Raw genomic sequence first — 26656 nt, 5'->3', positions numbered from 1 at the left:
GTTCTTGGAAACTCTATGGGGCAGTTCTACTCTGTCCTAAAGGGTCGCTATGCGTCGGAATCGACTCAACGGCAGTGCGTTTGGTTTTGGTTTTTGGATCCTCAGTCTAAAAACAAATTCAAAACATTGAACTCTAGTTAGCTGGGCTTTTCACAGTGGTATGGGTTAGTAATTCTAAAACTTACGTATATTTATGACTTAATAAGTGAACAGTTGGATGATGGAGTTACAAACAAAAAAGAGTATGCTGAATTGAACTTGAGTGTATCAGTATGAAAGCTATAGAGCTAAAGATAAATGTGTGGTTGTATGTATGTATATATGGTTGTGTGTGTATAGGTAAACATGTATAAATATATCTGGTAGCTTTGATAGCTAAGAGGATCAAATGGCTGAATAATGATGCCGTAAGGACCATATCATTCCCATTAAATTCCTGCCAGAAATACATAATGTAAAATCTAATCATTAGGAAATACCTGACAAACTGAGGGACACCACACTAAATGTCAGGCTTTACTCTTTAGGAATATATATATATATATATATATATATATATTTATGAAGAGGAAAATAAGTTTCTTTAAAACCTCCAGATGCCCTTTTATATCTCACTAACCAGTTCTATCCCTGGACACCCCTGGCTGCAAAGAAGGTGGGCAAGTGCAATTTAGCTCTTTTTTTTATGTAGTGAAGAGGAAACCCTGGTGGCATAGTGGTTAAGAGCTATGGCAGCTAACCAAAAGGCAGTTTGAATTCACCAGGCACTCCTTGGAAACTCTACAGGGCAGTTCTACTCTGTCCTATAGGGTTGCTATGTGTCAGAATTGACTCAAAGGCAATGGGCTTGGCTTTTTTGGTTTTATGTAGTGAAGAAGAGTAAGAAAGAAGAGATTTCTGACTGGCAGCTGGGTGAACAGTCAACAGTGTCTGTCCCAGATAAACAGGACAATGTTCATTACATTTGCATTTAGAATAGCAAACCTACTGTCACCAAGTAGCATGCCACATATTTTTTGGTTCACCCAGGAACGTGTACTCAAAAAAGTTGGGTTTGACACGTTATAGCAAGGGAGTACACACACCATGAAGAACCATGAGAGTGTCACAAGTTAAGACATTGTTAGAAGTATTACAGATTTTTTTTTTCCCAGTGATTTCGGAAGGAGTTCTAAGAAAGCTGGGTTTCCATCTAGACTGGATGCATTCAGAAAGTAGGCGGAATTTTAAGTCTGTGTATCTTGATAATTGTTATCTGTAGGGAGGATAAAGATAAAGCTGTAATCGGTAAAGAAGCAGCATTTAGTCAAGAGAAAGGAATGTTTGGTATTTTGTGAAGGCACCGTGACCTTCTTTTAGTCTGGACTTAAATTTAACACATTATGAAATGGCCACATTTTGTCTCACTTTAGCATGGTCTTACAGAAACCTTGCCTGAAGTTGGTATTCTATGAGATTATTTATGTGCTATAAAATACTAATTTGGCCTAGCTGTGAATGCCAAGCCAGGTTTTAGATGTCAGGCTTTTCTTTTTCTATTTCTTTCTTTCTCATTCTGTTCGATGCAGCACCATGCAGCCACTGATTGGGAGAAATTAGGTTTTTAGTGATTGCCATTGGGAAATATCTAGATTATATTGAGTTTAGAAAAAGAGACAAAACATGAGATTTTTATATGACTTCATTTTTAAAAAATATGTAGATGGAAGATGCATATGTTTGGACAGAAAAACCATCTGATGAACTTCAAGTAGTATTTAAGGTGGAAATTTTCTGTCTTGCTTTATAGTATTTTTAAATCGTCTCAATTTATACATCAGTATAATTACTAAATAGAATGCAGACATTTTAGCCAAAAAAAACAAAAACAAAAACAAATGTTACCAGTCAAACATCATCCCTCACCTGCAGAATTCTCTTGTGTGTTCTTGGATTAAATCATAGGCTTTTGGGTTCAAGAATGACCCTAATGCCAACGTCTTCAGCAGTTAAGCTTCTTTGGAGATGTTGGATAATGTATTAATTTTTCTGAAATTTGGTGTTTTCTCCTCCAACGTGGGGAAGATGGCTTTTCTATTAGGCCCTTTGGCCCTCTCAAATACTGGTTGTTTTTCCTGCCAAACTACTGGTATCAAAGGGCGTTGGTACCTTCCTTGGTGCTCAATGCCCCTCCCAAACATTCTACCTCACCCATTGTTTAAACTCTAGCCTCAAACTTTCAAATTATGCTAACCATTGTAGTGTGCGCTCCAGTCGATTCTCCACGCTTAACAACCCCACTGTGACAGAGGAGAGCTGCCTCATAGGGCTTCCTAGGCTGTGAACTTTATGAGAGCTGACTGCAGGTCTTTCTAGACAGAGCGGAACAGCTGGGTGGGTTTGAACCGCTTAATCTTATTAGCATCTGAGCGCTTTACCACTGCACCCAGGGCTGCTTATACTAACCATTATCGTTGTTGTTAGGTGCCCTGTAGTCGATTCCGACTCTCGGCGATCCAATAGGACAGAGTAGAACTGCCCCATAGGGTTTCCAAGGAGCGGCCAGTGGCTTCCAACCGCAGAACTTTTGGGGTTGCCCTCTTTCCTTACGTCACCTCTTGATTCCCCAAAACGGGCATTCCCCGTGATGCTCGGGCACTTCCGCGCATGCGGGAGGGTGTACGGAATTCTGGGAAATGTAGTCCAGAATCTATGGGCATATAGGAGCCGTTCTTCTCCAGGAGTGTGAGGTTTCTGCTGTGTTTTTGTCGTGGTGAGTTGTCCTCTTCCGTCGCCAAGACCTTTCCAAACTCTCTGGACCTGCGTTTTGGACGTGAAATGACCAGGACATCGATTTAGTGGAAAGAAATCGCGGCGCAAACGGAGGTTTGAGAAGAGAGGGCGGTGGTTTGCGTTCTTTTCGCGGAGACTTTTCCATTTAGGACGATTCGCGCGTCCCCGGGTTGGGGACGGGCTCGGGTCGTGGCTCGCCTTATTTGAGGGTCTCCCGGGCCCACAGCTCCGCGATCTGCTTTCTTCCACCTTACACACACGCTGCCAGTTCCTCTCGGTACAGCATTGGGCGAATTACTTCAAATCTCTGTCTCTCCTGGTGCGCTTCTGTGAAAAGGTATTTTCGTGAAGATGATTAGTATTTTCATGAAGCGGCCTTGGTGGCGCAATGATAAACGCTCGGCTGTGTTGTAGAGAAAACCTTGAACGCTGTTTCAAGTTAAAACAGTGAGGTTTATTAAGGGTTTAAAACAGTTGCAACTGGGGAACCACCTAGCCCATTGGAAATGGAACCAGGTATCCCGGGGCAGTTTCCTTGTACAAGTATTCTTATGGGATAGAAAGAGAAACCAAGCCATAGGGAGGGCAATTACAGGAAAATCAATGAATATTGTAGTAATCACACTCTGATTGGTTACTGATTGTTAATAGTATAGTTAGCGATTATAGATAGTCTCACAGGATGCTCAGATCATGGTCACAAGATGCTTGCATGTATTTTCTTTGTCTATCTTGCAAAAATACCTCGTTGTCAACAGCACCCAGACAGCACTCTTCCTGAGTACTTCTATTCTGAGGGCCCTGGAAACCCTGGTGGTGTAGTGGTTAAGTGCTATGGCAGCTAACCAAAAGGTCGGCAGTTCAGATCCACCAGGCGCTACTTGGAAACTCTTTGGGTCAGTTCTACTGTGTCCTTTAGGGTCGCTATGAGTGGGAACCTACTCGACAGCAATGAGTTATGGGTAGATAGTAACTTGGTTGAGACCCCTTGGGGCATCTGGATTCACATCCTGGTTGTGACCACCGAGGAAAAACATGTTTTTCTTACAAAACATAGCAGTTAGTCTAGAAACCTAGATTAAAAATAGATAGCATGGTCAGCATATTATGCCCCTGTCTCACTGACTGTAGTGAAAGTTTTTTTTTCCTGAGACGGCTGCTAACCAAAAGGTAGGCAGTTCAAACCCACTGGTTGCTCCTAGGGAAAAAGGACCTTGGTGATCTATCTGCTCTGGTCAAGATTACAGCCTAGAAAACCTCTGGGCAGCTCTACTCTGTCCTGTAGGGTCAATATGAGTCGTCAAACAAGTGTTTTCGTAACAGAGTTGTTTTGAGAATTAAACGCGGTACGCTGGTAGCCCAGTGGTTAAGCGTTCCGATGCTAACCAAAAGGTCGGTATTTCGAATCCACCGGCCACTACTTGGAAACCCTATAGGACAGTTCCACTATGTCCTATAGGGTCGCTATGAGTCGGAATCAACTTGGTAACAGATTTGGTTTTTGGGTTTTATAAATAAAAGTGTTAAAACAATTTCTGGCCTGTGATGAATGGTGATATCCCGTTGTTACCCATAAAAACCCCATTGCCGAGGACATGTTGATTCCAACTCATGGAGACTTTCTACCTTCTGGTTGTTAGTACTAGTATTTGATTTCCTGAGAAGTGCTCCTATAGGGTCCCTCTTAATAATTAGGAAACTGAGGCTCAGATGGACACAGTGATTAAATCTTCCTTTGCAAACCCATCTGTGATAAGACACAGGTTAACCAAAACCTCTTAAAGTTTGTGCAAAGAATTTAAGTTAATCAAAAAGTAAATTAGCCTTTGCCCTTGTTTCCTGAGTGGAGAATTCTAGCCCTTGGAAGTTCCCCGAGCAGTCAAGGTTCTTTGTTATTTTAAAATCTCCAGACTGTATCTGAAAAAGAATCGTGCAAACGAATGAGGGGTTGGCCAGGCCAGAGTCCACTTAGGATGCTGCTGCTAGCTGATCTCGGAAATGGGGTTATGCATGGTTTGAGCAATCAGGTTAAGATTCCAAAACCAACCAAACCCATTGCCATCTAGTTGATTCCGACTCAAAGTGACCCTATAGAACAGAATAGAACTGCTCCATGGAATTTCCAAGGAGCACCTGATGGATCCCAACTGCCGACCTTTTGGTTAGCAGCCACCAGGGTTTCCCAGGTTAGGATTAGCCAACAATTTTTTTCTATTGTATTTTCTCCTCGTCTCCTTAAAAACTTCATTGTAAAAACTGTAATCAATGACAGTGAATTGCAAATGTGGAGGATTGTGTATTGTCAAATGTTTTTATGTATATATTTTATCCACAGTTTAAAAAAAAGAACCACATTGTAACTGCCCCTCATTGGACCCTCCTGTTTTTCCTGAACAGCGGGATCTTCCTGAGTGCATACTACCTGCTGGAATGAACCCTGTATGTTTTCATTTCTTCTTCTTCTTTTTTTTTTTAACACTTTGAATCAGAGATGCAGTCAGAGCTCCAGCTGCAGTGGCCCTAACCCTTGTCTCTGAGTCCTGCAGGAAGTGGGACCTTCCTGGATCCCCTCTGACCTCTTTCTTTAGGAAGGAGGGAGTTGCTTCCAGCTGGTCAGAGTGAGGAGAATGAACTGTGGTGTGTAGGGGACAGTGAGCAATCATTGTAATTCACAGCTTCCTTTCTTTCACCAGCCCCCACTTTTCCAAAAGGACTGCTCAGAGGTGGAGGCAGTGATGCCTTAGCTACCCTGGTGGTAGAGCCCCATGTGAGGAGGACTTGGGGTTCTTCTTCCACAATGATTTTTACGTGTATTGTAGAGTGTGTGACGTGCACTCTGGCATGGGTTAAGATTTAGTTGCTAAGTTCCTTTCTGGGGGTTTTATATAAATCAGTACTGTCAAAGAGAAATATTAGTAACAGACATCCTACTGTGATTTTAATTTTTTTATCCACCAAACCAAACATTTGCTGTAAAGATATTCCTGACCACATTTCATTCTGCCAGTGGCTTTTCTTTTACCCAAAGTTGCTATTCCTTTCTTTCCTGTTCTCAAGCCAGGCTTACTAAGTTTGAATTTCAAGAGGCATGATTGAGGGTGGATGGAAGGCCTGAGACCAGCTTGTGACCTGATAACCTTTGCTCTCAGTAAAAGGCGAGGCCAGGGTTCAGTCAGTTATGTTGAGATTGCCCAGTGGTGAATGTTCTAGTCTTCTCCCTCCTCTTCTCTTTATAAGCCTCATTGTCACTGACTGACTTTGAGCCATTTGCTCTTTCTGGAATCAAAATGGTCTCTGTATATGCACATAGAATAATTGCACAGAATAAATCTTATGGTTTAATTTCTTTGAGTTTTGATTCTTTTTAACACTGCCTGATTCCACACCATGGCTCTGTGAAGTGGTCCTGCTTTTTTCCTTACTTTAAAGATGCTTCGTTTTCCATCGTGTTTTTCCATATCTTTTTTGACTCTGTAAATTTCCAGACACTTCCAAGAAAAAAGACACTAGTGAACTGTTATGTGTTATCATCATTGTCATCTGTATTATTATTGTCATTGCTATTATAATTATTAGGTCTACTTCCTGATTTTTTAATTTTTTTTTTTTTTTTATATATAATTTCACACCTTGGAGAGTGTTGCAAAAGGAGTATGAGAAACTCTCATATACTCTATACCCATATTCACTAGTTGTTTACAGTTTGATTCTTTGCTTTGTTGATGAAGTCAGCTGAGTACCAGCTGAATATATACCTGTCATCAAAGACAGGTTTTGTCTTGCTGCAGCCCGGAAGCGCACACATAGCGGGGAATGTTGGGATGCCTTTGTAAGAGGCAGTTAAGAGGGGCTGGTTATAGGGTCTTAGCATAATATTTTTTGTTAGCTGCCTTAGAGTTGGTCCCAACTCAGAGCAACCCTGTGCACGACGGAATGAAACGCTGCCTGGTCCTGTGCCATTCCCTTGATTGGTTATGGATCTGACAATGTTCTCTTAATGGTCCACAGGGTTTTTATTGGCAGATCTGAAAAGTAGATCACAAGTTCTTTCCATTTAATCATTTTTAATCTGGAAGGTCCCCTGAAACCTGTTCAGCATCATAGGGTGGTAGCTGTGTGTGAGGTGTATTTCCTAGAAATCAAACCCAGGTTTCCCTCATGGAAGGCAAGTGTTCTGATAAACCACCAATTTGTCATAGCATAATAAACCAAAAACCCAAACCCGTTGCCATCCAGTCGATTCTGACTTATAGTGACCCTATAGGACAAAGTAGAACTTCCCCATATGGTTTCCAAGGAGTTATGGATTCAACCTGCAGACCTTTTTGTTAACAGCCAAGCTCTTAACCACAGCACCACCAGGGCTCCGCATAATATACTAGTTGCTTTTAAGTGTTATACTAGATAAAAGTAGTTAATACCGTTATCTCGTAAATAATAGTAGTTAACATATTTAACGTACTGTTTTCTAATGCATAATCCGTATTTAAATTTGTTCTCTTGTCCCAAAGTAAGTGTTCTATAAAGGTTTTCCTCCCAGTTCAGGGCTTAATTTTTTTTTTCCTCTTTTATGTAGTTAGCAATTTTATTAACCAAAAACCGAAACCAAACTCACTGCCCTCGAGTCGATTCCAACTCATAGTGACCCTGTAGAACAGAGTAGAATTGCCCCATAGAGTTTCCAAGGAGCGCCTGGCGGATTCGAACTGCTGATCTCTTGGTTAGCAGCCATAGCGCTTAACCACTATGCCAGAAGGGTTTCCAGCAATTTTATTAGTTATTTTTAATTATGTAATAAACACATACGAACATATCATTCAAAAAAAAGCTAGAACTTTAATGTACATCAAATTCCTTTTCCATGCCATCCCTCTTCTTTCTCCCATCCAAGGTAACCATTATTTTGAATCCATTTCAGTAGTCTCAGGGTCTAATTTATGCATTACCTTCAGTTGTCGTGTTTCTGTACTCTCATTTAGAATAATTCTTTAGTCTTTGTTGTTCTTGTTGCTTTTAAAAAGTATGGGCAAGTATTTTAGAGAAAAGCCCTCATTTGTGGTTTGTCTGGTATGTTCCATGTTTCAGTTTGGATGACGCAGTACTGGCAGCGATACCACAGGAGTGGTGGGCAGTCCTTCCAGTGCAGCATGCCACGAGGCCAGTGATGTGGGTTTGTCCCAGTATTGATGATCTCAACTTTGTTTACATGGCTAAGGCAAAGGCTGTCAAAATTCTCTACTGAAAAGTTACTACTTTACCTTTTGTAGATAATAAATTTGGGGATGATACATTTAATGCATTCTACTGTGAACACCAACTTCTATTTATTCATTCAGATATAAATTTTGATCAATATGGACTCAGAACCCACTCTTGTTTTCAGTTTTGATTTCTTATGGTTAATGCTGCTATGAACATACACATGTGAGTCTTTATATGGACAGGTCTTGAAGTGGACATGCATTTTCATTGTCCTGGGTAGATACCTAGGCAGGGAATTGGGAGGTTGAGTGTTAGTTTCATGTTTAACTTTTTAAGAAATGGCTAAACTTTTCCAAAGTGGCTTCATCAAACTATTATTTTCCATGACTAAAAAGTACAGTCATGTGCTGTATAATATCAATTCAGGTAATGTCCGACAGCATATATGTCCGTGGTCCCATAAGGCTACAGTAAAGTTCCGAAATCCCAGTAGGAGAATGGCCATAGCAGACGTAACCGGACGTAGCCAACACAACAGCTTCCTGCACACAACACACGTATCTCATGTATCTTGAGTACAGAGTGACTGCGCTGCCAGGCGTATAATGGTACAGTAAATATATAATATATAACCTATAAAACATATGTCTTGATAGTCATAATAAAGCCTGTTACTGGCTTACATATGTACTGTAGTTTGTATCATTATTTTTACCTGAACTTTCCCTAGTTACAAATAAAAAGTTTACTAATAACAGTTTATTCTTTAACTTGTAGACAGCAGCATCCAGTCTTATACGTCATGTGTCTCTTGAGTGTTGGAGAGTTCTCTCTCTGATTTCCTTTTGAAAATCTTATTGTGAAATGCATCTTGGCCCAAATGCAGCAAAACCAGTAGTAGTGATAGCAGCAGCAAAAGGTAAAGGAGAAGTATCAATTTGGAAGTGAAACAAGAGGTTATTAAACAACACGAAGGTGGAAACTCAGTGAATGCTATTGCTGGCGATTTAGGCGTGTAACACTCGGCATTCATGACGATCCTCAAAAACAAAAAACTCTCCAAGCTGTTAAAGGATCAACTCCACTGAAAGCTACAAGGCTAATGAAAATGCTAGAGGGACCTATATTATATTATATTAGATACAGAGAAATTGTTAATAACCTGGCTTGAGGACCAAACACAGAAGCAAGTTTTTCTCAGCATGTTGATGATCACTTCTAAGGCATGAAGCTTGTTCGAGATGCTTAAGGAAAACGCGGGACCAGACTACAGTATCGAGTTTAATGATAGCTCTGGGTGGTTCAGGCACTTCAAACTGGTTTTCGCTGTATCACGTGAAAGTGAGTGGTGAGTCTGCACGTGCTGATGTTGGCTGAAATACAGTACAGTATCTTGGCTATTTAGTCATCGTAGGTACACTACAGCATCCCGCATACCTTTGCTAAGTGTGCAATATGTTGTCCGCACAATGTCCAAATCACATAACATCCTGTTTCACAGAATGTATCATGGACGTTAAGTGACATGTGACTGTAATGTGTTTTATTTTTCTCCATGTATTTTGATCTATTTTATTCTTCCATGTTTTAATTCGTATTTTCAAAGAAATGCATAACCTTGGTCGAAAACATTCAGGGATTTCTGTCACACATTTTTATGTTGATAAAAAAGCCTTTTTAGGGCGTTTTCTTTTTAGCAACAGGAATTCATTTGTTTTCATACCGTTTAGAAAATAATTGTTTATGCTCAGTTAAATATTATTGTTAAGGCAACAATAGGGAACACAGTCAAGCCTGTTTAACAGAGTTTTCAGAGGATACATGGAACCTTAACTCGGCAGCAGTCACATCAGAAGTCCATGTATCTGACCATGTTCCTTGGGTAGAAATTAAATTTATAAAGGTAATTGCCTACTACAGTATATCATGTGCTGTTCTACAGCTACAAAGTAGTAGGAACCCTGATATAGACTCCTAAGAGTTTTCCCCCTTGCAACAATCCCATCAGTGGGGACTCTTTTACTTCCTGTTTTACAGATGACAGAATTGAGGCAAGGAGTTGGTATTAATTTGCTCAAGATGACACAGCTAGGGAGAAGTCTACCAGGATTTCAACCCATGTATATATATTGATCCCAGAGCTGACTCTTATTCAGTGTATCGTCTCAAACGCTGTTGTACCAGAATCACCGTTGCTATCTTGGGGGCCACAAGGCAACTGGTGAGGGGGCCACTGTGTAGCTGTGTAGAGTGTTCACTGAACCTGGACTGAAAGGGTCAAGGGGATCTGGTGTCTACATCATGGTTCACACGTCAGGCCGTGTGCAGCTGCAGTCACCCAGACGAAAGGGCCTCTTGGCTAGTTCACAGTAAGAGTCCATGAAGGTGAGTGACAGCCCTGACTACCTTTTTATGTCTTCCTTCTCATTTCCTAGTTCTGCGTTCCCAGGACTCTGCTTATCCCAGGACTTTGTAAATCACCAGAAGTAGGAAGAAAAAATGTGCACGTTCATGGTGAGTGGGGCTTACCTTTTCACTCTTAAAATTCTCCTTACTACGCAGATTTTACTCTCAGTTTTCTCTTTCTTCTAAAGCCACAAGAACAATGGACATTGGCGAACCTTTTGTTTGCCAGGTGGTTCCTTTGTATGTTTTTGGCTTACCTTGGATTTCTTTTTAGTTTTTCTAATTTTCTATTATTATTATTATTTCTATTATTTTATCTTGTCTTAAAAATACTACTCCTTTACTACTCTTTTACTCAATAATTAGCTGTTTGTATTTTCTAATACTTTTTTCACATGTACGTTTAGAAATTATTTGTATTCATTCATAAATTCAATTTTAAATTGTCTCTTTTTCACTTACTAGGGGGAAACTAGGGGGAAACAGGAAACCCTGGTGGTGTAGTGGTTAAGAGCTAGGCTGCTGATCAAAAGGCTGGCAGCTCAAATCCACCAGGTGGTCTTTGGAAACCCTGTAAGACAGTTCTACTCTGTCCTAAAAGGTTGCTATGAGTCGGAATTGACTCGACGGCAACGTGTTTTAGTGTGAAACCATCTTTTTTTGTGGTTACGTCATTTTCCAGTTGAATCATTGCACCTTTGTATTTTTTAGCTACTTCCTACTCTTAGACATTTACGTAGCTTAGGAATTTTATTGTTTTAAAATAATATTGTGTTTTTGGTGAAAGTTTACCAGTAATTTAGGTTCTCATTTACCAATTTCTACACAGATTGTTGAAATTGGTTACATTTTTCACCATGCATGAGTACTCTTAATATTTCTGTTCTGGTTGTTCTGTTTCCATGAGTCTAGATTACTTGGTTTCATCTTTGTTTTAAAGTGATTGTTGATTGTTTGGCCTCATATAAATGACCTTTTTTAAAGGAGCACAGTACTTGTGGGTAATATTGTTTTATTACCCATGAGAGCCAATCTGTTTTTTAGCTAAAAGGTGACCTCAGGGGCTAGTTTTGGTTCAAGGTTTAAAGATTATCTTAGACCAATAGTCCCAAGGAGTCCTCAAGTCTCAACCTGTCCAGTAAGTTTGTGTGTATGTAGTTTTTTTTTTTTTTTTTAAGGAATTTGAGGTTGTGTTTCACATTTTTCTCCCATTCTATCTGGGTCCATCTACTGTGGCTCTGATTAGAAAGGTCAGTAGTGGTAGCCAGATACCATCTAGTTCTTTTGAACTCAAGGTAGATGAGGCCATGGTTCATGTAGATTATTAGTTCCATAGACTAGTTTCTTCTTTGAGTCTTTGGTTTCCTTCTTTCTCTTTTGCTTCAGGTGAGTAGAGACCAATAGTTGTATCTTAGATATTCAGGAACTTTATTGTTTTAAATAAGACTACAGTGAGAATGTTCTTATATAAAATGTATTTTCCTAAAACTCAATTCTGAAAAAATTCTACTTCAGCCAGTGGAGCACATGTTTAAAGTACTTTTTCATGTTGTATGTTAGCTGTTTGGTAGATAGACTGACTGCATCTACTTCTTACTTATCTACTATTTTGTTATCTGACATTTTGCATTTGTAACAATAGTAAAAAATCAATTATCTGAGCATTTTGCACATTAACTAGGTGGTGGGCATGGCAGCAACAGCTGCAGAGCGTCCCTTCCCTTGAGGAGGGTCTCCTGGTAGCCTTCGGAAAGCTGGGCTCTGCTGCCTTGCACCCTCTACTCCCTCTTGCCAGCGGGGCACCACGTCTAGCTGTCTTGAGGGGCAGCCTCCTGCATGGCCACAGCTTCCAGGCAGACACGCAGGTAGCACCGAGCTGGCCGGCACCTGTTCTGGGTTCTCAGTTCTTATGCAGCCCGATGTCCTGCAGCTCAAAATTGCTGTCGGTGGGAAGGGAGGACAGAAAGAGGCATTGGAGAGGGTGTTTGGAAGAAATGCATGTGAGTTCAATGACATCCCAAAGTAAGCCGAACTGTACCTGAATCCTCAGCCTTGAGAGGGCTCGGTGCTGGTCATGCTCCCAGAGCCCTAACAGATAGTCCCGAGCCTCAGTGACTTGGCAGGCCCGTAGGTTATAGCAGGCTGTGAATCATGAACAGAGGGCTTGCAGGGGTGGGAGTGGAGCCCCGGGGGCAGTTCCACAAGGGAAGCTCTGACCCAGCACAGGAGGAAGGCAAAGTCTTAAGCAGTAGGCCCTCCGGCCACACAGCCCGGCTTTATCAGCTTTGTCTCCTCCGCGCCTCCTTCTCTGCAGAGGAATAATCCATAACTGGACTGATCACAGTGATAAGTACATCAGTAAATCTTAGCTGTCATTATTTCTGTGATCACATTTTCAAAATAAAAATCATTGGAATAAATGGTCTGAAAACAAACAAAAATCCTGCATTTTTTGCATAACACCGATTTTCCCATAACGACCTGGTCTTTGGAGCCTAAACATGTCAATGAGTAAGGAGTAAGGTGTATTCAAATATGTCACAGTGCAACAGGGCCTATCTGTTGCTTCGTGCCAATACCATTGGATGTTATCACACAGGACAACCTTGGTGCTGCTTTTCCATGCAGGAGTCATTCTTTGTGTGTGTTTTATTTACTGATCAATTTTTTGCCTTCATGTTTCATAGTACTGGAAGATTTGACAGGTACTTGCGTTCTGTCACTGCATTTACTCCCCAGAGCAGGTTAGTGAGGAAGTATTCAGTCTCTTCTTCATTGTAAACATGTAAAGTATGAGAAACCAGCTCAGATTCTCAGAGGAAACCCAGAGTCAGGGGAATTAGGCATTCTGTTCAAAGAAAGAGAGACAAGAGGAACAAGAAAGAGCTCTCCTTATAGGGACCTGCATCCAGTAGTGTGGGTGCCTGGAGCGACGTCCTGAGTGATGATTTCCACAGGTGACGCTGCTCCTCACCTGGCTCCTCCTCACTGTGACACTGCTCCTCTCCTTGCTTGCTCTTCCTCACTGTGCACCTCTGCTTTTCCCAAATTCTCCTCCTCAAGTGCACTGAGGTTTTCAGAGCTCCATCCAGACAAATACAGTGATTAGCCTGCTTGGTATATAAAATTTTTAAATTCCTCCGTGTGGGGAAAAATATTACAGTGTTATTAGAAAAAGTACCAACTTGAGTTGAAGTGTTTATGATAGATATGCCAGAAAAGGACCTAAAATTTATTGTAGAACTATTATAGGGTCATACTATAAAGAAAAATATCAATAGGAATATAGAACATGAATACCAAAAACCAAACCTGTTGCTGTTGAGTTGATTCCAACTCATAGCTACCCTACAGGACAGAACAGAACAGGCCCATAGAGTTGCCAAGAAGTGCCTGGTGGATTCAAACTGCCGACCTTTGGTTAGCAATCATAGCACTTAACCACTATGCCACCAGGGTTTCTGAGAACGTGAATAGACAAGTTAAAAGGGAGAAATAGAGATGCCAGTGAATATATGAAAAGATGATGGGTATTCATTTATAAATAAATAAATGAGAATTATAAAAATGAACAGTTTTTCCTTATCAGATTACCAAAAGGATCTAAAAAATTTTAACCTGTTTTGCCATCTTATGTATCTTATGTAGCGTCAATGATATTTGTATCGTTTTGGAATTGGGCAATGGGTAGAGGCCGGAAGTTTTAAGGTGCCTAATAGTAAAAGCCTAGATTGCCTTGAAGAAACCATTGGTGAAATTATCAACATCAAAGACAATTCTGGTGAGGGCTCAGAAGGAAGTGAGGAGAGCTTTTACACCTTTTGGTTAGCAGCTGTAGAAGGATGGTGGGTACTATCAAATTGTATTGAAAATGTATTGGCCATGTTTTCGGAGGCGGTTAGCCATGTGAATCAAAAGTTAAATCGTGTGTGTCCCAGCATGTAACATTTAAAGTTCTAGTGGTTTATTGTCTGAGGACAACAAGTAAAAATACAAGGGCTCTCATTCATTGCCGCACTCTCTGTGAAAATAAGGAAAATCAGCGTATGGCACTGGCAGGATATAAGGGGAAGGGCTGGGAAGTCTACACTTTGACTCCTATTTCCCAAAATCTGAAATAACTTCCCCCCATCTGTCCAACCTTTTCAAGAGGGCAATAGCTCTAAGACTGGGTATACTTGTGCTTGATGTTGTAGGAATTGGTGACATTCAAGGACGTGGCTGTGGTCTTCACTGAGGAGGAGCTGGGGCTGCTAAACCCTGCCCAGAAGAAGCTGTACCAAGATGTGATGGTTGAGACCTTCAGGAACCTGGTGTCAGTGGGTGAGGACAGCCTTCTCTCTGGAGTGTCTTTATCTCTCCGGATTTTCAAGGTTCTGAATGGTCTTGGAATGGTCAGCTGAGTTAGTGGAATTGTCTCTCCTGTCAGCAATTCTTTGTGAGATAAAACAGTATAAAATATTGGGGTTCATTAGGAAGGAAGGAGCAAATAGCAGTACAAACTCTGGCCGATTGCATGTATGGTGTGACAGCCAGTGAGAAGAGATTTAATGAAAGCAGATATTGGTTTAGAAGTAGGTCAACCTATGTTTTAGTAATACATATTTATGCATTTGTGTCTAGGTGTTGAAATAAATGGCATTTATTCAAGTGCATCAACTTACAAAAATGTTGAAAAAACAGTGCTACTGATTACTTTGTGAGTACGCAGTAGGAACACAAATTTCCAGTAAATTGTAACAGTTGTTAGGTGCTGTCAAGTTGGTTCCTACTCGTAGTGACCCTGTGTACAACAGAACAGAACACTGCCCTATCTGGTACCATGCTCAGAATCGTTATGCTTGAGCCTGTTGTTCCAACCAGTGTGTCAATCCATGTTGTTGAGGGTCTTAACTCTTTTTTTGCTGACCCTCTACTTTACCAAGCATGATGTCCTTCTCCAGGGACTGATCCCTCCTGGTAACATGTCCAAAGTATGGGAGACGTAGTCTATCCATCCTTGCTTCTAAGGAGCATTCTGGTTGTACCTCTTCCATGACACGTTTGTTCATTCTTTTGGCAGTCCATGGTATATTCATAATACTCCGCCAACACCACAGCTCAAAGGCATCAATTCTTCTTCGGTCTTCCTTATTCATTGTCCAGCTTTTGCATGGATATGAGATGATTGAAAACACCATGGCCTGAGTCAGGCGGACCTTAATCTTCAAAGTGATATCTTTGCTTTTTGACACTTTGAAGAGGTCTTTTGCAACAAATTTGCCCAGTGCAATGCGCCTTTTGATTTCTTGACTGCTGTTTTCCTGCTTGTTGATTATGTATCCAAGTAAAATGAAATCCTTGATAACTTCAGTCTTTTCTGTGTTTGTCATTACGTTGCTTATTGGTCCAGTTGTGAGGATTTTTGTTTTCTTTATGTTGAGTTGTAATTCATACTGAAGGCTGTGGTCTTTGATCTTCATCAGTAAGTGCTTCAAGGCTCCTTCACTTTCAGGAAGCAAGGCTGTGTCATTTGCATAACAGTTTTTGGTGAGTTTTCTTGCATCTTGATGCCCCGTTCTTCTTCATACATTACAGCTTCTGGGATTATTTGCTCAGCATACAGATTGAATAAGTGCGGTAAAAGGATACAACCCTGACACACACCTTTCATAACTTTAGGCCACAGAGTATCTTCTTGTCTATTTTAAGAACTGCCCTTGATCTATGTACAGGTTCTTCATGAGCACAATTAAGTGTTTGGAATTTCCATTCTTTGCAGTGTTATCCGTAATTTATTATGATCCACACAGTCGAATGCCTTTGCGTAGTCAATAAAACACAGGTAAACATCTTTCTGGTATTCTCTACTTTCAGCCAGGATCCATCTGACATCAGCAGTGTTATCCCACGTCCTCTTCTGAATCTTGTTTGAATTTCTGGCAGTTCCCTGTCGATGTACTGCAGCATTCTACTCACCAGTAATTATCAATGCATCTTGATTGCATGTTTAATCAATTTCAGGCTGCAGAAGTTGGTAAAAATCTTCAGTTTCTTCATCTTTGGCCTTAGTGGTTGGTGCGTAAACTTGAATAATAGTCGTATTAACTGATCTTCCTTATAGGCATATGGGTATTATCACTGACAACGTTGTACGTCAGGAGAGATCTTGAAGTGTTCTTTTTGACCAAGAATGCAACGCCATTCCTCTTCAAGTTGTCATTCCCGGCATAGTAGGCGATGTGATTATCAGATTCAAGATGTCCAGTACCAGTCCATTTCAGCTCACTGATGCCTAGGATATTGATGTTTATGCATTACATATAATTTTTTATGAGTTCCAATTTTCCTAGATTCATACTTCATACCTTCCACGTTCGGATTATTAATGGATGTTTGCAGCTTTTTCTTCTCATTTTGAGTCATGCCACATCAACAAAGGTCCCAAAAGCGTGACTCCTTTCATGCCTTTAAGATCTACTCTACTTTGAGAAGGCAGCTCTTCACCAGCCGTAACTTGAGTGCCTTCCATCCTGAGGGGCTCACCTCTGTCACTATATCAGACAGTGTTCTGCTCCTCTTCACAAGGTTTTCACTGGCTACTTCTTTTCAGAAGTCAACCGCCGGCTCCTTCTTTGTAGTCAGTCTTAGTCTGGCAGCTCAGCTGAAACCTCTCCACCATGGGTGACCCTGCTGCTACTTGACTACCAGTGGCATAGCTGCCAGCATCACAGCAACACGCAAACCCCCACGGTACGACAAACTGAAAGACACGTGGGGGATTGCATGTTAGTTTTAAAAAGGTTACTTTTAATGTTCACAGCCCTCCAACCTTTTAAACATGATATATGGCACTTCCAACCAAAACCAAACCTGTTGTGATAGCTTCGATTCATAGCTACCCTGTAAGACAGAGTACAAATGCCTTAAAGGGTTTCCAAGGCTATACATATATTTTTTAATTTTTATTGTGCTTTAAGTGAAAGTTTACAAATCAAGTCAGTCTCTCATACAAAAATTTATATGCACCTTGCTATATACTCCTAATTGCTCTCCCCATAATGAGAGCACACTCCTTCCCCGACTCTCTTTTTGTGTCCATTTGACCATCTTCTGACCCCTCTGTCCTCTCATCTCCCCTCCAGACAGGAGATGCCCACATAGTTTCATGTGTCTACTTGATCCAAGAAGCTCACTTTTCACCAGTATCATTTTCTATCCCATAGTCCAGTCCAATCCCTGTCTGAAGAGTTTGCTTTGGGAATGCCAAGGCTATAGTTTTTATGGAAGCTAACTGCCACTTCTTTGTCCAACAGAGCAGGTGGTGGGTTCGTACCACATGCCTTTTGGATATCAGTGGAGTACTTAACCACTGTACCACTGGGACCACTATATAGCACTTAGAAAAGGGGGGAAAGATTTTGATGATGAGTACAGCAACCCAAAGACAAGGGAATTCAGATCAGAACCAAGCCACTGGGAATCCTTGTAGATTATTGTCTGTTTTTTTTACTTTCTGTCTCCCCTTTTGCCATCACCCTGATCCAAATTGCCAAACCTCTGTCCTGGATTATTGCAATTCCCCTTTGTTCTGACTGCCCTGCTTTCAACCTTTCCCTCCTAAGTTCTGTTTGCTACATAGCCACCAAAGTGACCTACGGGAAACGTTAAGTCAAATTAAACCATTCCTCTCCTCGAAACACTTTATGGCTTATATTTCTTAGTGTGGTTTGTAGAGCCCCACATGGTCTGGTCTTCAGTCCCTACTTCCTCCCTGAATACACTGTCTTATTTTTTTCCTGTTGCTCAGTGTCTATCTGCCACATTGTCCACTTCGTTTCTCAGATGTACCACAGATGTTATATTAGTCTGTTATTGTTGCAAACTTTCTGGCTTAAAACAACACAAATGAACTATCTTAACCATTCTGTAGGTTGGAAATCCAGCATCGTTTTCACTGTGCTAAAATCAAAATGTCAACCAGGCTGCCTTCACTTCTGGAGAATGTAGGGATAATCCATTTCCTTGTCTTTTTAAGCTTCTAGAAGCTGCTAGATTTCCTGGTTTGTGTCCCCAGTCCTTCAGTTGCAAAGCCGCCAACATTACATCACTCTGACCATCCTTCTGTGGTCACATTTTCCTCTGACTCTCCTGCCTTGGTGTTCTACTTTTCAGGACCCATTTGAATACACTGAGCCCGCCACATATTGTAGGGTAGTCTTCCTATTTTAAGGTTAGCTGATTAGCAACTTAAATTCCATCTGCCACCTTAATTTCCATTTGCCATATAACCTAACATATTCTCAGTTTTAGGAATTAGGATTTGGAAATCTTTGTGGGACCATTACTGGATGCCTTGCCTCTGATCCCTTTACTTGCTCTCTTTTCTTGGAATATCCTTATACCTAAAATGTTCCTGAATCCCTTTTCCTTACTTCTTTGACATCTCTGCTCCATTTTATTTATTTATGCATTAGGTAAAAGCTTACAGAGCATATTACATTCCCATTCGATAATTTGTACATAAAGTATTTCATGGCCTTGGCTTTGTTCCTTACAGTGTGTCAGCATTCCCCCAATTTCTGTCCTGGTTTCCCCATTTCCTTCCGTCCTGATTTTCTACCCCTTCCTGCCTTCTCACTTTTGCTTTTGGGCAAATATTGCCCTTTTGATCTCCTATAATTGATTGTTCTAAGGAGCACGTTCCTCTTGGGTTTTGTTGTTTATTTTATGGGCTTGTCTATTGTTTTGATGGAAGGCTGTCCCTGGGAATGGCTTCAGTTTCAGGTCAGAAAGGTGTCTTAGCACTATAGTCTCAGTGGTTCCTTCAGTGTGTGTCAGATTAGTAAGTCTGATCTTTTTTGTAAATTTGATCTCTCATTCTACGTTTCTCTCCCACTCTGTTTTCTCCTTCTGTTATGATCCCACTCAGAGTGATCAGTAGCAGTATGTGGGCACCATCTAGTTCTTCTGGTCTCTGGTTTGTGTAGGCTGTGGTTCATATGGTCCAGTAGTCCTTTGGAGTAGTTGTTCCCTTGAGTCTTTGGTTTTCTTCAGTCTCCTTTGCTCTGGATGAGAAGAAACCAACAGTTATATCTTAGATGGTCGCTTGTGAGCTTCTAAGACCCCAGATACTACACAACAAAGTAGGTTGCCAAACTTGGTTTTCATGAACCATGTTGTGCCAATTGACATAGACATCCCCTGAGTCTGTAGTCCTTTGCCTTTGAGCCCAGGAACGTCATCCAATGAGGTATTTGTTTATGTCTAAGAGGTTTCCCTGACTGTGCCCTATTGTCTATATTAATATATTAGGAGCACCTACGGTCACATATGTAGAAATATCCAGAACCAAATCTGTCTGCCATGGCTATGCTCCCTGCCTCTGACCCCTTTACTCACTGTCTCTGACTGGAATACTCATTCACCTGAAATCTACATGATCCCCTTCCTTACTTCATTTAGGTCCCTGCTCTGTTTAACATCAGGAGGGAAGGCTTGTCTTTCCACACTGTAAAAATGGTGTGGCAGGGGCATGTGACATCCTCTAACTTCACAAGGAAGAAGGAGAATCAAAATCAACAGCCCAAGGCTGATTCCTATGAGACAGAGGTCAGACATGCCTCCACCCACCAATCTTTTTACCAATTCCGACACCAAATATCCCTCCCACCATACTCTCTACTTCTCTGGGTTTGATAATTAGATGCAGTGGCCACACAGAACTCACAGACAATACCCATGGTTATGAGGTTTATAGGGAAGGAATAGGTTACAGTTCACATTCAAAAACACTCAAGAGACAGATCTTCAATCAGGACAGCCTCTTCTTAGCCGAGCCCACAGGCAAGCCTCCCTCTGGCCCCTCAGCCTCTGCCCTGCTGGAGTAAGTGTTACAAAGCTCTTTTAGTAGATAAGTGCGCTGAGGTACCCCACTCTGCCAATAAGCCCCAGCCTGAAGGTGCTCAGCTCTAGCTCTGTGGGTTGGCAAACCGAGCTCTAGCAAGTGCCCAGAGGCGCCCTACTCTGCCAGCAAGCCTCCTGTCCCAAGGCACTCAGTTTTCTTGCTCTTTGGGCCATGAAGCCCATCATACCATCTCTTGCCATTCTTCTGCCAGTCTCCTGGTTCTGCTGCTGCTGTTTCTTTACTGCCACTTCTTGCCGTCTTCTGTGTTACGGCTCTCTGTCTCACTCTCCTGGTTTCAGGAGCTTCTCAGCACAGGGATCTCGGGTCCAAAGAATTTGCTCCAACTCCTGGCTCTTCTTTCCTGGTGGTGGTGTGGTCCTCCTTCCCACCTCTAGGACGGTTCATTTTAAGCCTAGCAGGATGACAAAACTGACCAATCCCCTCGTTAAGGTTCCATGCTCCTTATTTGCATGGTGTCACCCCCACAAGGGTGCCGTGTGTCTTATTTACATTATTAGCAAGCCATCCAATCCCCTTGATTGGCCACAAGCCCTCATTTGCATAGTCCCGACCAGTCTTTTGGTGGGAGTTACAAGACTATGGCTAGAAGGGCCATAGTAAGTAATTCACTGCATGGTACACCATATTTAAAATACCATCCTCTCTATACTGTCCTTGCCCAGTTTTATTTTGTCACAAGTATTTTTGTTTCTCTGCTTATCACCTGTCACTCCCACTGGAATGTTATCCCCAAGAGTGAAAGATTTTTGTCTGTTTTGTTTATTGCTCTCTCCTCAGGGCCTAGAATTGTCTTTGAACATAGCAGGTATCTGTACATATTTGCTGACTAAAGGAATTGAGTTAATGTGAAGAGGAGCCTCTCTGTCTTCCTGAGTCAAGGAGATAGCTCATAGATGATATACAAACCAGCGTGAATGAGGCTGTTGCAGAAGAGTTTGTCTTCTGATGAATAGCTACCTATATTCTGCTTCCTTACATGCCCTTCTAGTGAGTGAGTGTGTGTGTGTGTGTGTGTGCATGTACGCATGTGTACACTTGTGTACTTGACCTGCATTCTAGGAAAATGTTTAAGCATTGTGGTTGTGACTGTGCTGAGTGATGCTTTCCGTACGGCTTTCCTGGAGCCTTCCATACAGGGACGTATTCATTTCTGGAACAAAATACTACATTTTTATATGAGGATTCTGATGGCTACTTATGAGACAGGCACTCCTACAAGAAGAAAAAAACTCTCTTTCCTGAGATCTTAGACAATTAACCAAGACAGCTTAATTTCCCTTGAACAAATTGACAGCTGCTGCCCATCTGCTCTTCCAAAGTCCACATCACATCACTACCCCTGGGTTTCCCCTTTCCTGAGCTAGAGGGGGCTGACCGAAGATGAGAAGAACGTGAGTCACATGGCTCAGGGTTGCCTGTATTTCTGATCATTTCAACTTTCCATTTGAATACTTTGCTTAATGGAGGGTTTGATAACTTCTTGATCCAAACTGTTCCAACATTTTTGAGCATTAAGCCATAGTCAGAAAGTTGTATTTTAGTGTAACCAGTGCAAACATTTCATGTTTGTGTAGATTTATGTATGACTTCAGAAAACATTTCTTGTAATAATATTTTTTTTGGTTTGTGATTATGCTCTGTTATTTTCTGTTCTTTTTTTTAATGCTTATTATATGTTTTTAAATTCATTTCACAACTCACTAATGGGCTGCAGTCTTCAATTTGAAAACCTGTTGTGTGTGGTCAGCTTGTCTGCATCAACAGATTTTCAACACTCTATTTTCGAAGGGGCAGCCCAGAAGTCTCAGTCTAGGCCCTCACAGTTTCTTTTCACTGAAGTGGTTTTTCTACCTTTGATTTTCTCCTCAGCAGCATCACTCTTGGTGGACTCTGTCTTTGGTACAGCCTTTCAGTTTCCCAGCAAAAGTACAGTTTCCTGCACCTTTCCTGCTTTACAGCGCTAACTTGGAAAAGCTTTTTTGTCTTTGTGACTTGACTTAAATGTTCACAAAAACATCAAGCAGAGATTTATTTATTAATTCAGCATGCACTTGTTGAGCACCCACCATGTGCCTTGCAGTCTTCTGGACACGGTTATAAAGCAGGAAATAGTGTAAATGCTTGTCCTTATTGATACCGCGTTGTAGTCAGAAAGACATACATTTAACAAAAATGACCTAGATAGAATGTCATATAGTAATAAGTACTGTGTAGAATGGAGTCAAGGGGGGTGGAAATTTCCAGAGGTGAATTGGCCGTAGACAGGGTTTATTATTTTACATTGAACTCGTTGATGAACTGACAGGTTGAGCAGAGACCTCAAAGAAATAAGGAACCACCCGTGGAAGTAGCTTTTGTGGACAGAGTTCCAGGCAGAATGCAAGTCCCTTTATAGGACTGGCTTTCAGGAAATCTTACTATGCCTTGTCCTTTTCTTTCTCCCCACCTCTGTCTCTGATGTCAAAGATTGGTTTGTACTGGTTCCTTTTTCTTCCCCGGAGACAATGAAGATCTGAATTTCCTGTCAGGTTTCAGAATAGTGTATGCCATCACTTCAACTTTCCTTCCTCTTCTTCGTCATGAAGGAATCTTCTCAGCAGGAGCTAAAGAATCACTCTCTGCTTATATGCTGCACTTTAGTCAGTAAGGGATAGTGTGCCTTCCTCCCAAATCTGCAAGGCCCTACAACCACTCCAAGGTTTCTCAGCTCATTAGGCATTGGAGTAATCTTCCAATAAAATAACCCAAGACACAGTTCTACACAAACTGATCAAATACCTGCTAAAACGAACGAGGCAGCTTTTAATTAACTGTCTCTACTGGGTTTGGGTTTACAAGGAGAAAAATAATTTCTCCTCTTTAGAAATTTCCTTCAATAACCAATTGCCGACGAGTCAATTCTAATTCGCGGCAACCCAGTTTGACAGAGTAAACTCCGTAGGGTTTCCAAAGCTATAAATATTTATGGAAGCAAAGTGCCACATTTTTCTCCCGCGGAGTGGCTGGTGGGTTCAAACTGCCATGTTTTGGTGATCAGCCAAGAACCTAACAACTGTGGCACCAGGGCGCCTCTGCTAATTGAGAAGTTAATGAAGAATAATCTAAAAGTGTGCAAACTTTGGATTGTGCTTTTGCTTTTCCTTAAAGTTCTTATATATCCATTTTTTAGATTTTAATTTAACGGGAGTATACACAATAAAGCTGATACCTTGTTGATTCCGTTTTCTTTTCAACATGATTTTTCTAACTACATAATTTACTATGTAAGTTACTACTACACTAACTGAAATTCAAGAGAAATAGTAACAGTTTAACAACTTGGATAATATTACCAATTTTTTAAATTAAGGCTTTTATTGCTAAATTTTACCTCACATAGTTGGTTTGGTCTTGTTTCTTGGGAGTTTTTAATGGTTAGTGGGTTGGCATGCAAACCAGAGAACATGATATGCAGTGGGAAATATCAACTGAACCATCTCCATGTTCAGTAATGTCTCATTCCCTGACTAAGTGTGAAATCTTCAAAACTCTGAACAAATCTTTCACTTGTCTATGTCTCTGAATTCTCTGTCCTTACAGGAGGCAAGAACCCAAGGAAGGTGGAGATTGTTCCGCAAGCAAGAGCACATGACGAGCTTTCCAGCTTGCATATCTGGCAACAAATTGCAAGTGACTTAACCAGTTGTCAGGATTCCATGATAAATAGGCCTCAGTTCTACAAACAAGGTGATTTACCCTCTCTGGTTGCAGGAGGACTATCTAATATTCACACAGGAGAGAAATCTCACCAGTGTAATGATTGTACAAAAACCTTCAGTAATGTCTCCAGCTTTGATCTTCATCAGCGATTACACTCAGAAGAGAAGTCTCTCACATGTAGCGAGTGTGGAAGAAGCTTCCGTTATATCTCAGGTCTTCGTAATCATCAGAGAGTTCACATGGGAAAAAACCTCTATAAGCGTGATGAGTGTGGTAAGGAAGTTAGTCAGAGCTCACACTTGCTAAGTCATCTGAATGTCCATACTGTAGAGAATTCGCACAAATATGAGGAATGTGGAAAACTCTTCAGACGTAGAGCAACACTTAATGTTCCTTGCAAAGGCTGCACAGGAGCGAAACCTTCTAATTGTAAGGAATGTGGGGGGGCTTTTCTGTATCCTTTGCGTTTTAAGGAACATCAGAAAACCCACACTGAGGAGAGACCATTCAAATGTGATACATGTGGTAAGAACTTTTGTCATAGAGCAGAACTTAATACTCATTGCACTGTCCATACAGGAGAGAAACCTTACAAATGTGATGAGTGTGGGAAGAGTTTCAGGGTCACTGCACAACTTCTGACCCATTACAAAGTCCACAGTGGAGAAAAACCATTCAAATGTGAATATTGTGGGAAGTACTTCAGTAGAAGATCAAATCTTCACATTCATCATAGAATCCACACAGGAGAGAAACCCTATAATTGTGAGGTGTGTGGGAAGGGCTTCAGGCAGGCTGTACATCTTCTGATCCATCAGAGTGTCCACAGTACAGATAAACCATTCAAATGTGAAGTGTGTGGGAAGTACTTCAGTACTAGAGCAAATCTTCAAATTCATTGTAGAATCCACACAGAAGACAAACCCTATAAATGCATGGAGTGTGAGAAGGGCTTCAGACAGGCTTCACAACTTATGACTCATAAAAGGGTTCACAGTGGAGAAAAACCCTTCAGATGTGAAGAGTGTGGGAAGAGATTCTCTCAGAGTTCAATCCTCCAAAGCCATCAAAGAGTCCACAGTGAAGAAAAGCCATACACATGTGAACAGTGTGGGAATAGCTTCAAATGGAGCAAAAATCTTAACATACACTGGAGGGTCCACACAGGAGAGAAACCATATAAGTGTGGAGAATGTGGGAAGTACTTCAGTCAGTCCTCAAGTCTTCAGTATCATAAGCGTCTCCACACTGGAGAGAAACCATACAAATGTGATATGTGTGATAAAGTCTTTAGTCGACCTTCACAGTTACAATCTCACCAGAGAGTTCATACTAGGGAAAAGCCTCAGTAGTATGAGATCTGTGGTAAGAGTTTCAGTTGGAGATCAAACCTTTTAAATCACAAAGTGCATGCTGTTGATAAATTTTCTGAAAGTGATAATAGTGGTAAGAACATGAGAACCCTCACAGAAAAGAATTCTACAAAGTGAAAGTTTTTAAAAACTTACATGTACCCTGCATCTTGTAGTCCTCAAGTCTCAAAAGAGACAACATTTGTGTAATAAAATTTAATAAAACTTGACTTTCAGCAAAGCACACATGGGAGAACCTTTATAAATGGTGCAGGAAGGGCTTCAGTCAGAACATTGGAATTTATGAGCTATCACTCAAGAGATAGGCCTTGGGAGGAATAAGAGTTTGATGTGGTCTTTAACAAAAGTATAATGTTGGGCATATCCACTAGAATGTAAGCTCCGTCATGGTAAGAACTATACTGCTTATTCTTTGTAGGAATGTTCAATGCTTATTTGTTAAGTGAATGAAAAAGAGCCAATGTAGAATGTTTGAAATTTTTATCCAGAAAGAATACTGGTAAAAATGAATAGTCAAGGAAGCAAACATTAGTTTAAATGTAGAAAACCACTCAACGCTGTAATCAGCAGTATTAATAGGGTAGTAACGTATCGCAAAGGAGGCCTGATAGCACAACATGTAAGCACTCTGCTTCTAAATGAAAGGGTGGTCAGAATCTACCAATGGATCCAGCAGAGCAAAGCCCTGACGATAAACTCCCATAGATTTCAGGCTAGGAAAACCTAAGGGGCAGTTCTGCTCCATCCTATAGGGTCATTATGATTCAGAATGGGCTCTGCCACCCAACTACAGCAGTGCATTGCAGTTGGCTCCTGTCCTCTCCATAGCCTCTGTTTTAAATTTGGATCTTTCTATTTGAGGCTCTGTGTACTGTTCAGTCAGTTGTATTCCATATAAATTGAAGTATATTTTGTGATTTTTTTTTTGGCAGGAAAAACTGAAAAATCGATGTTGTAACAAGTCTCTCCATATGAAACAATTGAATGGGTACTCAATGGTGTTATGGCAGGGCTTTTCCATAACACTTTGAAGGTCTCAGAAGTAGTTACTTGTAAAAACGGTGTAGAATTAGACCTCCTAACGTCAGGAGGGAGACAGATAATCATCGTCAGCCCAAGACAATCTCCATGACTCGAGAAGACAGACAGGTCCCTCGGTACATAAATTCATTCCTTAAGTCAACAAGTGTGTAGATATCCTGCCATGGACCAGGACAATTCTAGGCCCCGAGGAGAGAGCAATAAACAAAACAGACAAAATTCTTTTTACTTTTGGAGATAACATTCCAGTAGGAGT

The 26656-nt window shown here is 41.1% G+C and overlaps 1 protein-coding gene across 1 annotated transcript; it reads left to right on the top strand.

The window, feature by feature from the left end:
• Positions 1–604: 604 nt before the first annotated feature.
• On the top strand, positions 605–26656 carry LOC126085105 (zinc finger protein 234-like). Its single transcript, XM_049900113.1, is given in 4 exon segments — positions 605–5211; positions 10410–10488; positions 14577–14703; positions 23867–26656. Coding segments are annotated over 3 exon segments (1752 nt in total). The 5' UTR covers positions 605–5211; positions 10410–10473; the 3' UTR covers positions 25477–26656.

The sequence above is a fragment of the Elephas maximus genome, chromosome 11 (assembly GCF_024166365.1).
Source record: "Elephas maximus indicus isolate mEleMax1 chromosome 11, mEleMax1 primary haplotype, whole genome shotgun sequence".
Lineage (NCBI taxonomy): Eukaryota > Metazoa > Chordata > Mammalia > Proboscidea > Elephantidae > Elephas > Elephas maximus.
The sequence above is the reverse complement of the archived record's forward strand: the minus strand, read 5'-3'. Positions and strand labels throughout refer to the sequence as shown.